The 12,477-nt window shown below is 48.6% G+C and overlaps 1 protein-coding gene across 3 annotated transcripts in view; it reads left to right on the top strand.

Moving 5' to 3' along the window:
- Rin3 (Ras and Rab interactor 3) overlaps positions 1–12,477 on the top strand; it is a 119,780-nt gene that overhangs the window by 42,085 nt on the left and 65,218 nt on the right. For all 3 annotated transcript variants that reach the window (XM_074067288.1, XM_074067286.1, XM_074067287.1), the window contains exon 3: positions 5,599–5,716. In XM_074067288.1, the coding sequence (XP_073923389.1) occupies positions 5,599–5,716 (118 nt within the window). The remainder of the gene's footprint in view (positions 1–5,598; positions 5,717–12,477) is intronic.

Here is a 12,477-nt window from a genome sequence, read left to right as displayed (position 1 = left end):
TCTCACAAATGATAGATGTTGCTATGCATGCTCAGATGAGGAAGTGAAAGTCCACCAAGCCCGCCTCATTTGGGGATTTACTTCATGTGATTTTGACCAACCATGGTTAAAAAAAAATCAAAAGAAATTTCAAAAATAAAAAGATTTCATTCCTGTCTGCACATTCTGCAGCTCAGTGGATGTGAAGAAGCTCTCCAGTCCCATGTCATCATTGGTTGTGTTTAAATCATTGTGTGACCTGCTGAGTGTGTGTGTGTGTGTGTGTGTGTGTGTGTGTGTGAGAGAGAGAGAGAGAGACTCTGCCCTTCATTTTGTGAATGTCTGCCTCCCAAAAAGCAGATGGTGCCCAAAAAGCAAGGTAAAAGAGAATATGCTTAGTTGAAGTGATAAAGTGAAAATCTGAGATCTGTTGAAAGGCGGTGTGTCTTTAGTGGGAGTTGGGGGCGTTATGGAAAACATGAATCAAGCACCGCAGAACAGTTCAGAACTCTGAATTCTGAGCAGGCATGGTTTTGTGTCCTTGAAGTCATATACTCGCAGATACCAGGAGTTTACTCTAACTTGCTTGGGGACCTGCATCCAGTAAGTGTTGGGGCTGCAATTGTGTTGCCCCACATTTGTGAACAGTTAGCATCTGTAAACAGCTGGCTGCAGGGGGCAGAAGGAGAAGAAAAGGGGGCTGGAGAATTTGCACATGGAGCCTCTGGGGTATGGAGAAAGAGCCTCTGGATTCACCTACACACACCTTGGTGCTGACATAGCTAGCACTCACCTGATGACCCGAGGTGGGGGTGCAAATGACTTGCTTGGATGGTCTGCCTGGCACTGACTTGGGCTGAGCTCTGCCATGGTTGTGCACAAGGATTTACCACAATCTAGGGTGCTCTTCAGGGATCCCTGCTGCACAGTGATGTGGCATTTGAGATGCTCTCTGTGAATGTCCCTCAGCATGTAGCCCAGCTTCTGGACCTCCCCAGAGAGAAACAGAACAGACCCTCCTATCCCAGGTGGCTACTGTGGACCACTGAGCCAGACTCAACCCACAATGGGCACCTGTCAGCAGTGCCCTCACCCTCCACCCCTGGACCAAAGTGTCACAGGACACCTCTCACCAGGCCAAATTCAGACTCCCTCCCCTCCCCACCATACCTCTGGACTCTCACCCCCTTATCATGGCTTTCAGGTACAAGCCCTGTGTATTAGTCCAGGCTGAAGAGAAGAGTCATGTGAGGGCTTTGTGGTCACAAAGCAAGTACTGGTGGCAGGTGTTCAGACCTGGGGACCTGCAGAGTCCAGCCTGGGAACTTTCCACTGCTGTTGACCCTCGACCTCCAACAAGTAGGTAATGTAGGCTGGATGGCCAGAGACAAGTGAGATGCCACATGGTGTGGTGGCATTGCCTGGTCTGAGTGCTGCTTCTATACCAGCTCTCCATGTGGCCTTTGTGTCCTGAGTCCTTATCCATCATAGGGACCTACCACAGGGCCCCGATGAGGACTGAGTGGCACAGAACCTTGGCACAGAGCACAGATGGTAGTGTGGGTTTAACTGCCAGCTGACCATTGACCAGTCCACCCACACTTGGGTTTATTATGTGGTACTTGCCTCCTTCTGCCCTGGCCTGTATGTTTTTGTCTTCCCAACTCCTGCTGGAGGAAATCTCTCTGGTTCTTTTTCACAACAAACACCTGGAGGCCATTCTAGACAGAGCTGAGACTGGGAAGCAGAAAATGAAGCTCAGATGAGGGGAGGGGCTGGGTGAATGGAGAATTAGTTCTTAGAAGGACCCACTTGGTGACATATCCCCAGGACCTCTTGCTGGGTGGCAGTGGGTGCTGTCCTCATTCACAGCTCAGAACACTGAGTCTCAGGGAAGCCGCACAATTGTCAGGGTCACAGAGCCAATATTGGCTGCTGAGGGCTGACCCAGAGCTAAGAATAAATGAAGGTCATGCCTTGAAGGAGGAGCCTCTGCCTCAAGGTTCCTGTCTGCCTCCTTCTCCCTACAAGGTAAGGATGGAGAGCTGGATCTATGTCTGAGCAAAGTGTAAAAGTCTGGAAATAGGTATGTGCCCAATGTGAAAGAGCCAAGTAGATCACAGAGCCCATCAAGGGAGGCTGGCAACTATGATTTGCCAGGCTTGTTGCCAGGGGAGAGATCGATGCAGGGGACAAAATCCAGAAGGAAGAAAGTGACCATCAGCAAGGTGAAAATACAGTCCATTTTGCAATTGTGGCCCTTACGATAAGCAAGGGTGGACTATGTTATTCTCTTCTATTTTATTTTGGAAAATAATTGCTGGTGGCATTGACAATAATGGGTGGTGACCCATCGTTTAGAAAACACTGCCCTTGCCATTCCTGACCCATACAGACGGGCAGGGCAGCTCCACCATGTGTCTGAGCTTCTAGTGGTGTCCTGGGCATATGTCCCCCACGCATGAGCCACTTGCAAAGGGCACACTGTCCCAGCAAAAACAGATTTTGGTTTTAGTTCAGGAGGGCACCAGCCCTGCTCCTGCCCTGGCTTAGGGTCAAGCATCAAAGTTGACTTTGTTGGCCTTCCCAGGTGCATGTCTGGCTCGAGCTCTGGCCTCTCCTCCCATGTCCTGCTCAGAGGGAGACCATGGGGCACCAAAGAGCTAATGCATTGCGCACCCACACTCACTCTTGCGCACACACACTCACTCTTGCGCACTCCCCACTCAACTGTCACACACTTGCAGACACGCACAGTATTATTTTTCTGTCGTTATAACAAACGCCTGAGAGCCTCACAGGTTTGGCAGATTCAGTCCACAATCAGTTAGCCCCATTACTTTGGGCCTGTGGTGGCACATTATGGCTGGAGTGTGATAGAACAAAGCCACTAACTTCAAGGCCAGGATACAAAAGAGAGGAAGAAGAAAGGGCAATGTCCCATGATCCTCTTCAAAGGCATGCCCCTGTGACCTGAAAACCTCCACTAGGTCCCTCCCCTTACAGGTTCCTCCACCTCCCAACAGTACCACTCTGGGGAACAAGCCTTTAACACTTGGGCCTTTGGGGAAGTTTAGGATTCTGGATTCTCGCTCTCTCTCTCTCTCTCTCTCTCTCTCTCCACACACACACATAAACACCTATGACCTTGGGTCAATTGCCCAACACTAATTGGGTGTCCAGCAATTCAATGTGGACTCTACCTGGAGTTACCACAGATCTTCCTCTCCCCAATTAAAGGGCAAGTTCCCCGTGCTACCCACACTTCTGTCCAGCACGGGTACAAATTTGGGGGTTCTCATACCCCTGTTCAGGTTTGATAGAACATCTCACAGAACTCACTAAAGCATTATAATTATAATGACAGTTTCATTATTAAGGATATAGCTCAGGAACCTCCAAATGGAAGAGGCACATGGGGCAAGGTCTAGGGTGGGTAGGGTACAGAGCCCCTGTGTCCACTCCCCTGAGAAGCCAGGTGCATCTCTCTCTCTGTGGAGTGTGTCACCAACCAGGAAGTGCCCCCCTGGGCTCCCAGGCCAGAGATTTTATTGAGGTTTCATGTCTTTCACGTGGCCTGACATCTGGGGTGGGGCTAAATGGTCCTACACTTGGTCTATCAGGCCAGCCCCTGCCTTGAAATGTTGGGTCCCCAAGAGTCACTAAGAGTTAGCATAATCTCAGGCACAGTCAGAAGGGGATCCTTTTGAATAGTGACCTGCCCTACCTCTTGGGAAATTCCCAGGGTTTTGAAGCTGTGTGCCAGAAATCCGGGACAAAAACCAGCTGTGTTTTATTACACCACACAGTCACTCACACACAGTGCCTCTCACACTACTGGCTCCCATAGAGGCAGCTTGACCTTGAACCACTGAAGAAGAGGCAAAGCAAGCTCTTTTCTTTGAAAGACATGTTTCTGGGGCCATTCAAGTTCAAGTTAATGCCTAGGGCAACATGGTGGTGGAAGCTTCTGAGGGGGTGGGAGGACGTGGAAGAGGGCCAGTCTGCAGCTCCCTTCCTGGTTCCCTCTGCCTATTCCTGGTTCTCATGCTCTCTCCACCCTGCCCTGCATGTGGAGAGCAGCTGCTAGCCTCCTTTCCCACCTCGGCCCAGTGACTAATGGACTCACTGTGTCACCACACCTGAAGGGCCATGCATACTCATGAAGAGCAAGACTTGAAGAGAATGGCAAGGAAGGGGGACTTGAGAGTACAGGCTCTGGAGTCCATGGGCCTGAGTGCAAATCCACCCCCAGCACTTTCTCCTCTGTGATCTAGAGCATTCTTTGCCCCTCTCTGCCTCAGTTCCTCATCTATAAAGTAGGGATAACAGCATTCCCAATAGATCGAACAAGAGAACCAAGTGGGAGCATGGGCTCCAGTGCACCAGGGAGGTGATATGTCATCTGATACAAAGCAGTAAGAGTGATATCCTTAGCAATATTGCATTAACAGTCATAATAATACTGGCGTATATCATTAGTAACTAGAAGCTATGGCAGCAGAATTTGGAGCTAACAGGACATGCTCCGCCAGAGCTTGGCACATTTGGAACCACATCCCCACTCCTAGGGATGTCCCAGTGGTCCTGCACCCTTCCTGACCTCAGCTATTTGGCCACACCCCTGGTCTTGCAAACTCCAGCCAGCCTCCTGAGGCCTGAGCAAGGGAGGCTCAGACTTCAGGGTGGAGGGAGGGGGATACACTGACCAAGCCCTTTTGGTCCCTGGGCAGCCACGCCCCAGGAGGCTGGGGACATTCCAAATCATAAGGAAGGAGGGCTTGGGTTAGATCAGCTGAGACTGAAGAGAGCATTGTAAAACAAGTGTTTGTGACAGGCAGGGAGAGGTCCCTCCCTGGGATTGCCCTGGGGAGGCCACTGCCTCTGAAGACCTCTTGGAGCAGAACTATTACCTGGGCAGAAGCTTCCAAGCTGCAGAGTCTGTAAACACACTGGCCCCTGACCGACCTTGGCTAGTGGTGCTCCCTCACTAGAACGCAGACTTATCTTCAAGCCCAGAGGCAGGTGTCATTCTGTAAGAACAGAAGGACTCCACACCAGAAGTGTCGTGGAGCAGAACTTGGAAGACCAACTTGAAGGTCCAAGTTCAACACCAGGACCTGAGGCTCAATTTCAGTTCTACTCCTCGTAACTGGGCGACACTGGCCAGGCCAACCCTCCCAAGTGAGGTTGTGTGGGCCCAGCCTTCCAGGCACGACCTCCATTACTATCACACCAGCCTGAGGGAGAAGGCCTGTGATGGTCAGAGTGCCTCAGTTTCCTCACCTGCAAATAACAAAACTCACACAAGGGAGTAATTGGGAGGACAGAGCAGTTAACATTTCCTGTCCCAGCCCCACAGTCTCTGTTTACAACCCCCTGTGAAAAACATTGTCTTGGTTGATAAACTCAGTGAGCAAATGAGAAGTCAAGACTCAAGGAGTCTTTCGATGTGGGCCAGGTCCACATGGCTCCTGGGGCAGAGCCCCATTGTCCTGTAGGAAGCTTGACCATCTCCACCTTATTTCAGGAACCTTCTGAGTGACATCCACCTCACCATTGTCCTTTCAGTCTCCACCCAAATCTCTGATTCACCGAGCTGCCCTTTTCTTGTTTCAGATGTTCCTGGTCCGCCGAGACAGCAACTTGAAGCACCTGGTGCTGTGTGTCCACTTCCCTTCCCTAAAGGACAGTTCTTCAAAGGTGCTGGAGTACACCATCAAAGAAGAGAAATCAAGTAAGACCTCCTCCTTCTCCCTCCTCCCGCCCGCTTCAGCAGCAGCAGCCTCTGCTAACCACAGCCTCTCTCTGTACCCGCCGTGTTTAAAATTAGAAGGGCAAAAATCTTTCAGCCTGTTGGTGTTACTTGGCCAGCCTTGTTCTGGACTCAGCTTATCACTCAGAAGTCAGGGTTAATTCTGCTTACCCTCATCACAGCTTGTTGGCTTCATTTTCCCATGCCACTGTGAAGTTTCTTCTTGTTAGCTCAGTTATAGTATACTGGGGAAAGGGAAGAAAAGGAGCAGAAATAAAATGTTCATGCTCTAAGGTTCTAGTGATACTAGTGATATCTCAAACCATGGCCTGGGACAAGTCACTTAGCCCTCTGACCCTCAGTTTTCTCTTCTGTCAAATGGACATGGTAGTCACTTGTCCTGCTTGTATCACAGTGTTTTTTCAAGGGTCAAATGGTCAAGCACTTTGATAGGCAAATATGCTGTGAGTGCCCAGAGTTGGCAGAGCTGACAGAGGCCTCAGTGGACCCCTCTTTTGGGGTCCCCCTTGCAGGGTAGGTTTGTACTGGTAACATTTTCATATGTGAGCCTTTCTGGGCCTTTGGGCTCAGCCATTGAACTAGTCTCCCTCTCCTCCCATGGGCCAAGTGTGTACATGCCAGGTACTAAGATCCCAGAAGACTGTTCGAAGAACCCATGGACTGCTGACATCCTCTTAGATATTCTCAGCCACTTGTTTCTCAAGAACTATGGGTGCTGACACTAGGACTCACACAGATGAATATGGTAGAGGTCCTAGCCTGGAGGGTCTCCAGTTGGGTGAGACAGTGGGGCCCATGCTGGGGCAGGAGAGACAAACATCACCTGCTCTGCAATGTGGCAGGTGTTTTTGAAAAGGGAATCTTGGCAAGGAACATGGAGGTGGCAGGGCCCAAAAGGTGTCCAAGAGGAAGGAGCTTTTGGACCGAGTCCAAAAGGTGTATTAGTCCAATCAAAGGTTAATTTTCTACAATGTAAAACCAGAACAGGTTTCCTCTCCTGTAGGGAAGGGTCTTTCCACAGAGACTTAGGCCACACAGCATGGGCAAAACACATCTCACCTGTTCACATTGTGGTATGTGGTTGTGAAGTGTGCACTTTTGGCAGGAGCAAACAGTGCCATCTCTCAGTGTACTCCAAGTGGAGGGAGGAGACAATGACAAGTAACAATGTAGGGTGACTGTCAGATGGAGAGGCATGTCATGGGAGCATGGACACAGAGAAGAACAGCGAGATCCTACAACAAATAATGGCTTAATCCCGGAAGAAGCTAGCTTCCACTCACATGCAAGGTTCCTCCTCCATCAGGGACCCAGCTGACAAAAGCTTTGCCACCTTCCGCATGTGACCTCCAGTTTCTTAGGGCTGTGTCCAAGCCAACAGAGGAACATGGAGGAGGCTTGTGAGTAGGTCTTCCTGCCACTACCTAGAAGGATGTGTCTCCTGTGCCCATATTCCATTGGCTAGAACTCAGTGACATGACCCCACCTACTTGCAAGGGAGACTGGGAAATGTAGTCCAACAGCATCCCCAGGAAAAAAGCAGACAGCCTGGATTCTGCTCACTAGGCATGGGACTGGAGACAGGTTATCTATTTATATAGCCAACTTAAATGTAAAGTTCCATGGAGAGGGAAAGGGTGGCAAAGAAAATGGAGTTCTAAAAAAAGAGAAAGAAGTATTATAGTTTTCCCAGACTGAGTACACAGTATTTCCTGATGATTGCAGAAGAGGGTTGTTTGAATGTGTACTCTTCTCCAAAGACCTGAGTCCTTTTTCATCTGGCCAACAGAAGGTATTCTCTGCAGGTTTCCCTGTGGTCACACAGAGCCTGGGTGTGCTCTTGGCCTCCCAGGAGTGATGATCAGCAGCCCATGTACTTATGGACAGGGAGGGGGTGATGGGTGTCATCCCACCTCTTACTGAGAGCAACAAGGCTTTCTGGGACCAGGCTTCCAGACACATAGTTACCTATAGTCCTTTTGAAACCTGAAGCCAACTGTGCCCATGAATTTCAATGCCAGATTGGAAGGTGGCTGAGAGCGGGAATGGTGTTCACCCCAGGAGGCTAAGTGGGGAGTGTCACTCAAGGGCAGAGGACCCAAGGCTCCTTGGAGAAGGTCAAGGAGAACTGGGGTGCTGTAGCTTGTCTGGGGTTCTGCTCTTCTCCTGTGCCCTGCACTGTTTCCACCACCCCACCCCAACCTTCAGGGTCATAATGTCTACATTTCTGCATCCTAAATACAACTCAGCCTCTGGAAGCTAGGACATCGTATCTGATATCATGTCTCATGAATTAGGAGCCTTGCAAATTAAAAATAAGAGCTGGGCAGTGGTTATAGGGATAATAACAGATTTTATTCAGAACCACTGCAACAAGGGAAGAGAGACCTCAGTATAGAGCTGGCCCAATTCTGCATGCAGTATAGGCAAGTGGGAATTTATAGCCAAGGCACAGGGTAGGGTCAGTGAATGGAAAATACCTCAGAGGAAGCTAAGAGGATAAGGAGCAATTCTGGCTAAACTGACTTAACAGGATTCTTGCTGAAGGCAGGCTGGGTGATCAGACACCACCTGGGGGCTGGTGGTGGTGAGAGAGTCAATATTGAGGGAAATAAGATAGAGAGGGTGGGGGTTCTTGCTACACTGACTTAGCCCAGTTCTTGCTAAAACTGGATTTTATAAGAAAGTGCACAGTGGAGCCTAGGAGAAAGTCCAGGAGCCTGAGGAAAGTTTGGTCCAATAAAGAGGCTTTGTCAAACCCAAGGGACAGAGCAGGACATTCAGGGATGGAAAGGGCTTACTTTCCACGGTTCTTGCCTTCCTCGCAGGGCCATATGACAGAATCTCATTTTCCATTTTAAAACTTTCAAAAATGCAATGCGCAGCTTTGCTGAAAAGGTAATGAAAGCCCAAACCAAAGTCTTACATGGACCCTAACTCTTCTGACCCTTATTCATGTACACTCGCTATAAACAGATGTCATCCGTAAGTGTTTTATTTTGCTCTTTCCATATTACAATGCTGCTCCCCAAACCTCATTTTCCTAACGTCTAATGCTAAAGAAAATCCACAGTGTCAAGAAAGTAGCAGGTAGCCTGTTTCTTTGCCCTGTCCACTCACTATGCCTACCTCTGCTCTGTCTTTCTGTTCTATACCATCCTCCTTAGCAACTGTGGTCCAGCACAAACTATGGAAGCCACACAGTCTGTTCAAATACCAGCTCTGCCTTTGCTACCCATGTGACCCGGAGCAAGTTACTCTGTTTCTCTAGGCCTTAGTGTCCTTGTCTGGCTGGACTTGGTGTGTCTAGAGTTCCTAGGACTTGAGCCACTGAGACTGAGTTGGCTGCAGTGGGGTGGCCTGAGGAGGAAGTGGGCAAGGGAAAGGCCCAGGCCTGGAACTAGAGCTTGCCTGGGGTTCCCCACATAGAGCAGAGGCAAGGGGAGAGACCAGGGGATACCCCGAAAGTGAGTGGTCAGCCTCATGTGTGGCCCCTCAAGAAACTGTTTGCTTTGAACAAGAAACACTTGCCATGACCACTTCTGTGAGTCTGTGCGTTTGGAGTGTCCTGTAGTTTCTTGTGAAGATTGAAAAACCCTCAGCCAATCAGTTTAGGCCAGTCTTGCTGTGATAACAAACAACCTTAAACCTCAGTGGCTTGCACACAAAGTGACGTAGGTGTACCAGTGTGCAGGTGTGTACAGATGTATCTGTGCAAAGTAACAAAGCGTATTTCTCATTTGTGCCTCTGAGGCTCTTTGGAGTAAAGTCCTCAAGCTTCAGTGTAGCTATAAGAGGAACACCCACCTGGGGCAGTGGGCAGTAGAGAGAAGGGCAGAATTCCATGGTGACTGTGAAAGGTTCCCCTCATAAATGGCAACCATCACTTCCCTGTACATCTCATTGGCCAAACCAGGTCCCATACCAGACAGGACACAATGGGATGTGAAGTGTAAAAATCCTGCACACATGGGACCAATAGGGAGGGAAATCAACTCTTTTGAACAAGTAATTTGTGGGGAGTGGGGTGAGAGAGCCAGCAGAAGAGGCTAGGGACAAGGGGCATATAGGATGAAGGAGTAGGATACAAGATAGATAGAGTCTGGGCCAGTCTCTGAGTGACAGCCCTGCCCTTTAGTGGCTGAAATGAATCGCCTGGCCAGGAGGGCATACAGGATGAGTACCCCTTATCTGAAATGCTTGGGAACAGAAATGTTTCAGATTTTGGACTTTTTCTGGGCATACGGTATGTGCATACACCCTATACACATAGCCTGAAGGAAATTTTCTACAATATTTGTAGTGCACCTGTCTTTTGACTGCAGCTTGTCACATGAGGTCAGGTTTAGAACTTTCCACTTGTGACATCATGTTGTTTGCTCAAAAAGATTTGGATTTTGGAGCATTTCACTTTCAAATTTCCAGAACAGAGATGCTCAACTTGTACCTATTTTTTTCACTGATGTCCTTAGAAGATGGTGACAATGATGTGGGATAGCATTTTCTTGCTGAGTGCTTAAAAAAAAGAAGAAAACCAGTTGCCTCTGTCCCTGAAAGAGGAACCCTGGAACAGTGACAATGATGTGGCCCATGCAGGATGTGATCCACCCAGTACTCATGTTCTGAGTCACATCCCCACTCCACTCCCTCTAGTCCCTCCAGCCCACTGACCCCCGGCCTTTGACCCCTGTCTGGTTCAGGTAGGATTTCTTCTTGCCCTGAGCCAACCTCCCACTCTCAGGTGTGTGATTTAGGCCAAGTAGTTGAAGGTGACAGACACAGTCTCACCATCTCCGGGGCCAGTGTGGTGAATCTGCGTGCCAGTTGGTACTGGGGACCATCATCATTGGAGTTGGAAGGGGGGACCAAGGCGGGAGAGATTCTGAGTGAATCCTCTGGGCAGTAGAGATCTGAATGTATGGGCAGGGCAGAGTGTCACCAGGATGCCTTTGGTTTCTCTCCGTACTCTCGAGTTTGACTCTGTCACCAATGAACCCATTGTCCTAGATTGAGATTTAAGTTATTTTTGAATCAAGATGTGTCAGTCCATAAACAGGTGAGGAATGGTTGTTATTAGGAAAGGAAGGTTGGTGTGGGAAAGTAATCTCGTGGTGGCTCTGCAGGAGGCAGTGTTGATTGATTTATAGTCGATCTGTGTGCTTAGTGCAATGCTATTTTTGAGAACACGAGCATTGGAAAGTTCTAGGTTTTCATTCTTGTATGACATTAAATAAATTACTTTACCTTCTAGTGTTTCATTGTCTTCATCTGTGAAATGGGGACATCTCCAACATAGCCATTGGGAGGATGAATGAGGGAACCACTCAGGAAGTCCACGCAAAGGCTTGGACCAGCATTGCCTGGCATCTGAACGCACTCACCAGCTTCATCTCAACATGGAGGCATTTCTGGGAAAAAGTCACAAACCCATCATAGTTAGCACTCAGTACATAGTGGCAGCTATAATTAGCAGCATGCAACTCACACCTCAGACCCCTCACTTCCTGTGCTGCATGGCCCCTGGACGTCTCCTAAGCAGCCAAGGCATCTCACATAGCTTATTACCCGGAGAGGTCTGGGCTAAAATAACCACCGTTATGTCTTCGACATAACCCCTTTTCAGCATCCAAACCTGAAGTTGGACGAGGGGGATATATGGGACAATTGAACTCCAAGACCTTTATTGTAAAACCTTGATGAATTTTTAAATAGATTTTTGAATCACAGTGGTCCATATCATTTTTTACTCTTCCTCTTTTCACTTAAACATTTATGAGCTTTCTCTGTGCTGTTAGACCTTTCAAAGACTTTGCAACCAATTAAATACATGCTGAATGGCTCTTGAGGAAAGACACAGGAGCTCTCTAAGACATGGTCCTTGACATTGGGCCAACAGGGGAAGAAGGACACATACACACTTAACCACAAATACAAGACAGACTGTCCTAAGTGTTAGAGTGTAAGTGTGTAGTTGAGGCATCAGAACAGATTACTCATGCCCGCTATGGTGGTGCATATGTATAATCCCAGCACTTTGGAAGCTGAGGCTGGAGGATTGTGAGATCAAGGCCAGCATATACAGATAGTATATAGATATGCATATAGATAGTGAGACCACGTCTCAAAACAACCAACCAACCCCTCCAAAATAAAGAATTCCTTCCCCAAAAAAGTGATTACTCTTTTATTTATTTATTTATTTGGTACTGGGGTTTGAACTCAGGGCCTACACCTTGAGCCATTCTGGCAACTCTTTTTTTTGTGTGATGGGTTTTTTTAAGATAGTGTCTCCTGAACTATTTGTCTGGTTGGCTTTCAACTGCCATCCTCCTGATCTCTGCCTCCTGAGTAGCTAAGATTACAAGTGTGAACCACTGGCACCTAACAAAAGTTATTACTCTTGACTGAGGGGAATGAACCAGGCCTCTTTTGGGGCGTTGGAGGTCGAGAGATAATTGCAAGAAAGAACAACTGGGACTGGCATGGGAAATTGATACTTAGCCTGCATCAGAGCTCAAAGGCCAGGAAGAGGATTAGGACAGGGCAAAGGTCAGCTAGGTGTAAGGAGATCAGAAGAGGAGGCAAAGACAGAGGCTGGGAGGGTGGAATGGGCCAGGTCACGAAGGGCCATGACAAATCACCCAAGGTATTAGGGATTTGATTTGTAATGTCACACAAAGGTTTGGAGCAGGAGGTGACCTGATGAGACTGACAATTCAGAA

Source organism: Castor canadensis, chromosome 3, assembly GCF_047511655.1.
Source record: "Castor canadensis chromosome 3, mCasCan1.hap1v2, whole genome shotgun sequence".
In the NCBI taxonomy this organism is placed as follows: Eukaryota; Metazoa; Chordata; class Mammalia; order Rodentia; family Castoridae; genus Castor; species Castor canadensis.
The sequence above is the reverse complement of the archived record's forward strand: the minus strand, read 5'-3'. Positions and strand labels throughout refer to the sequence as shown.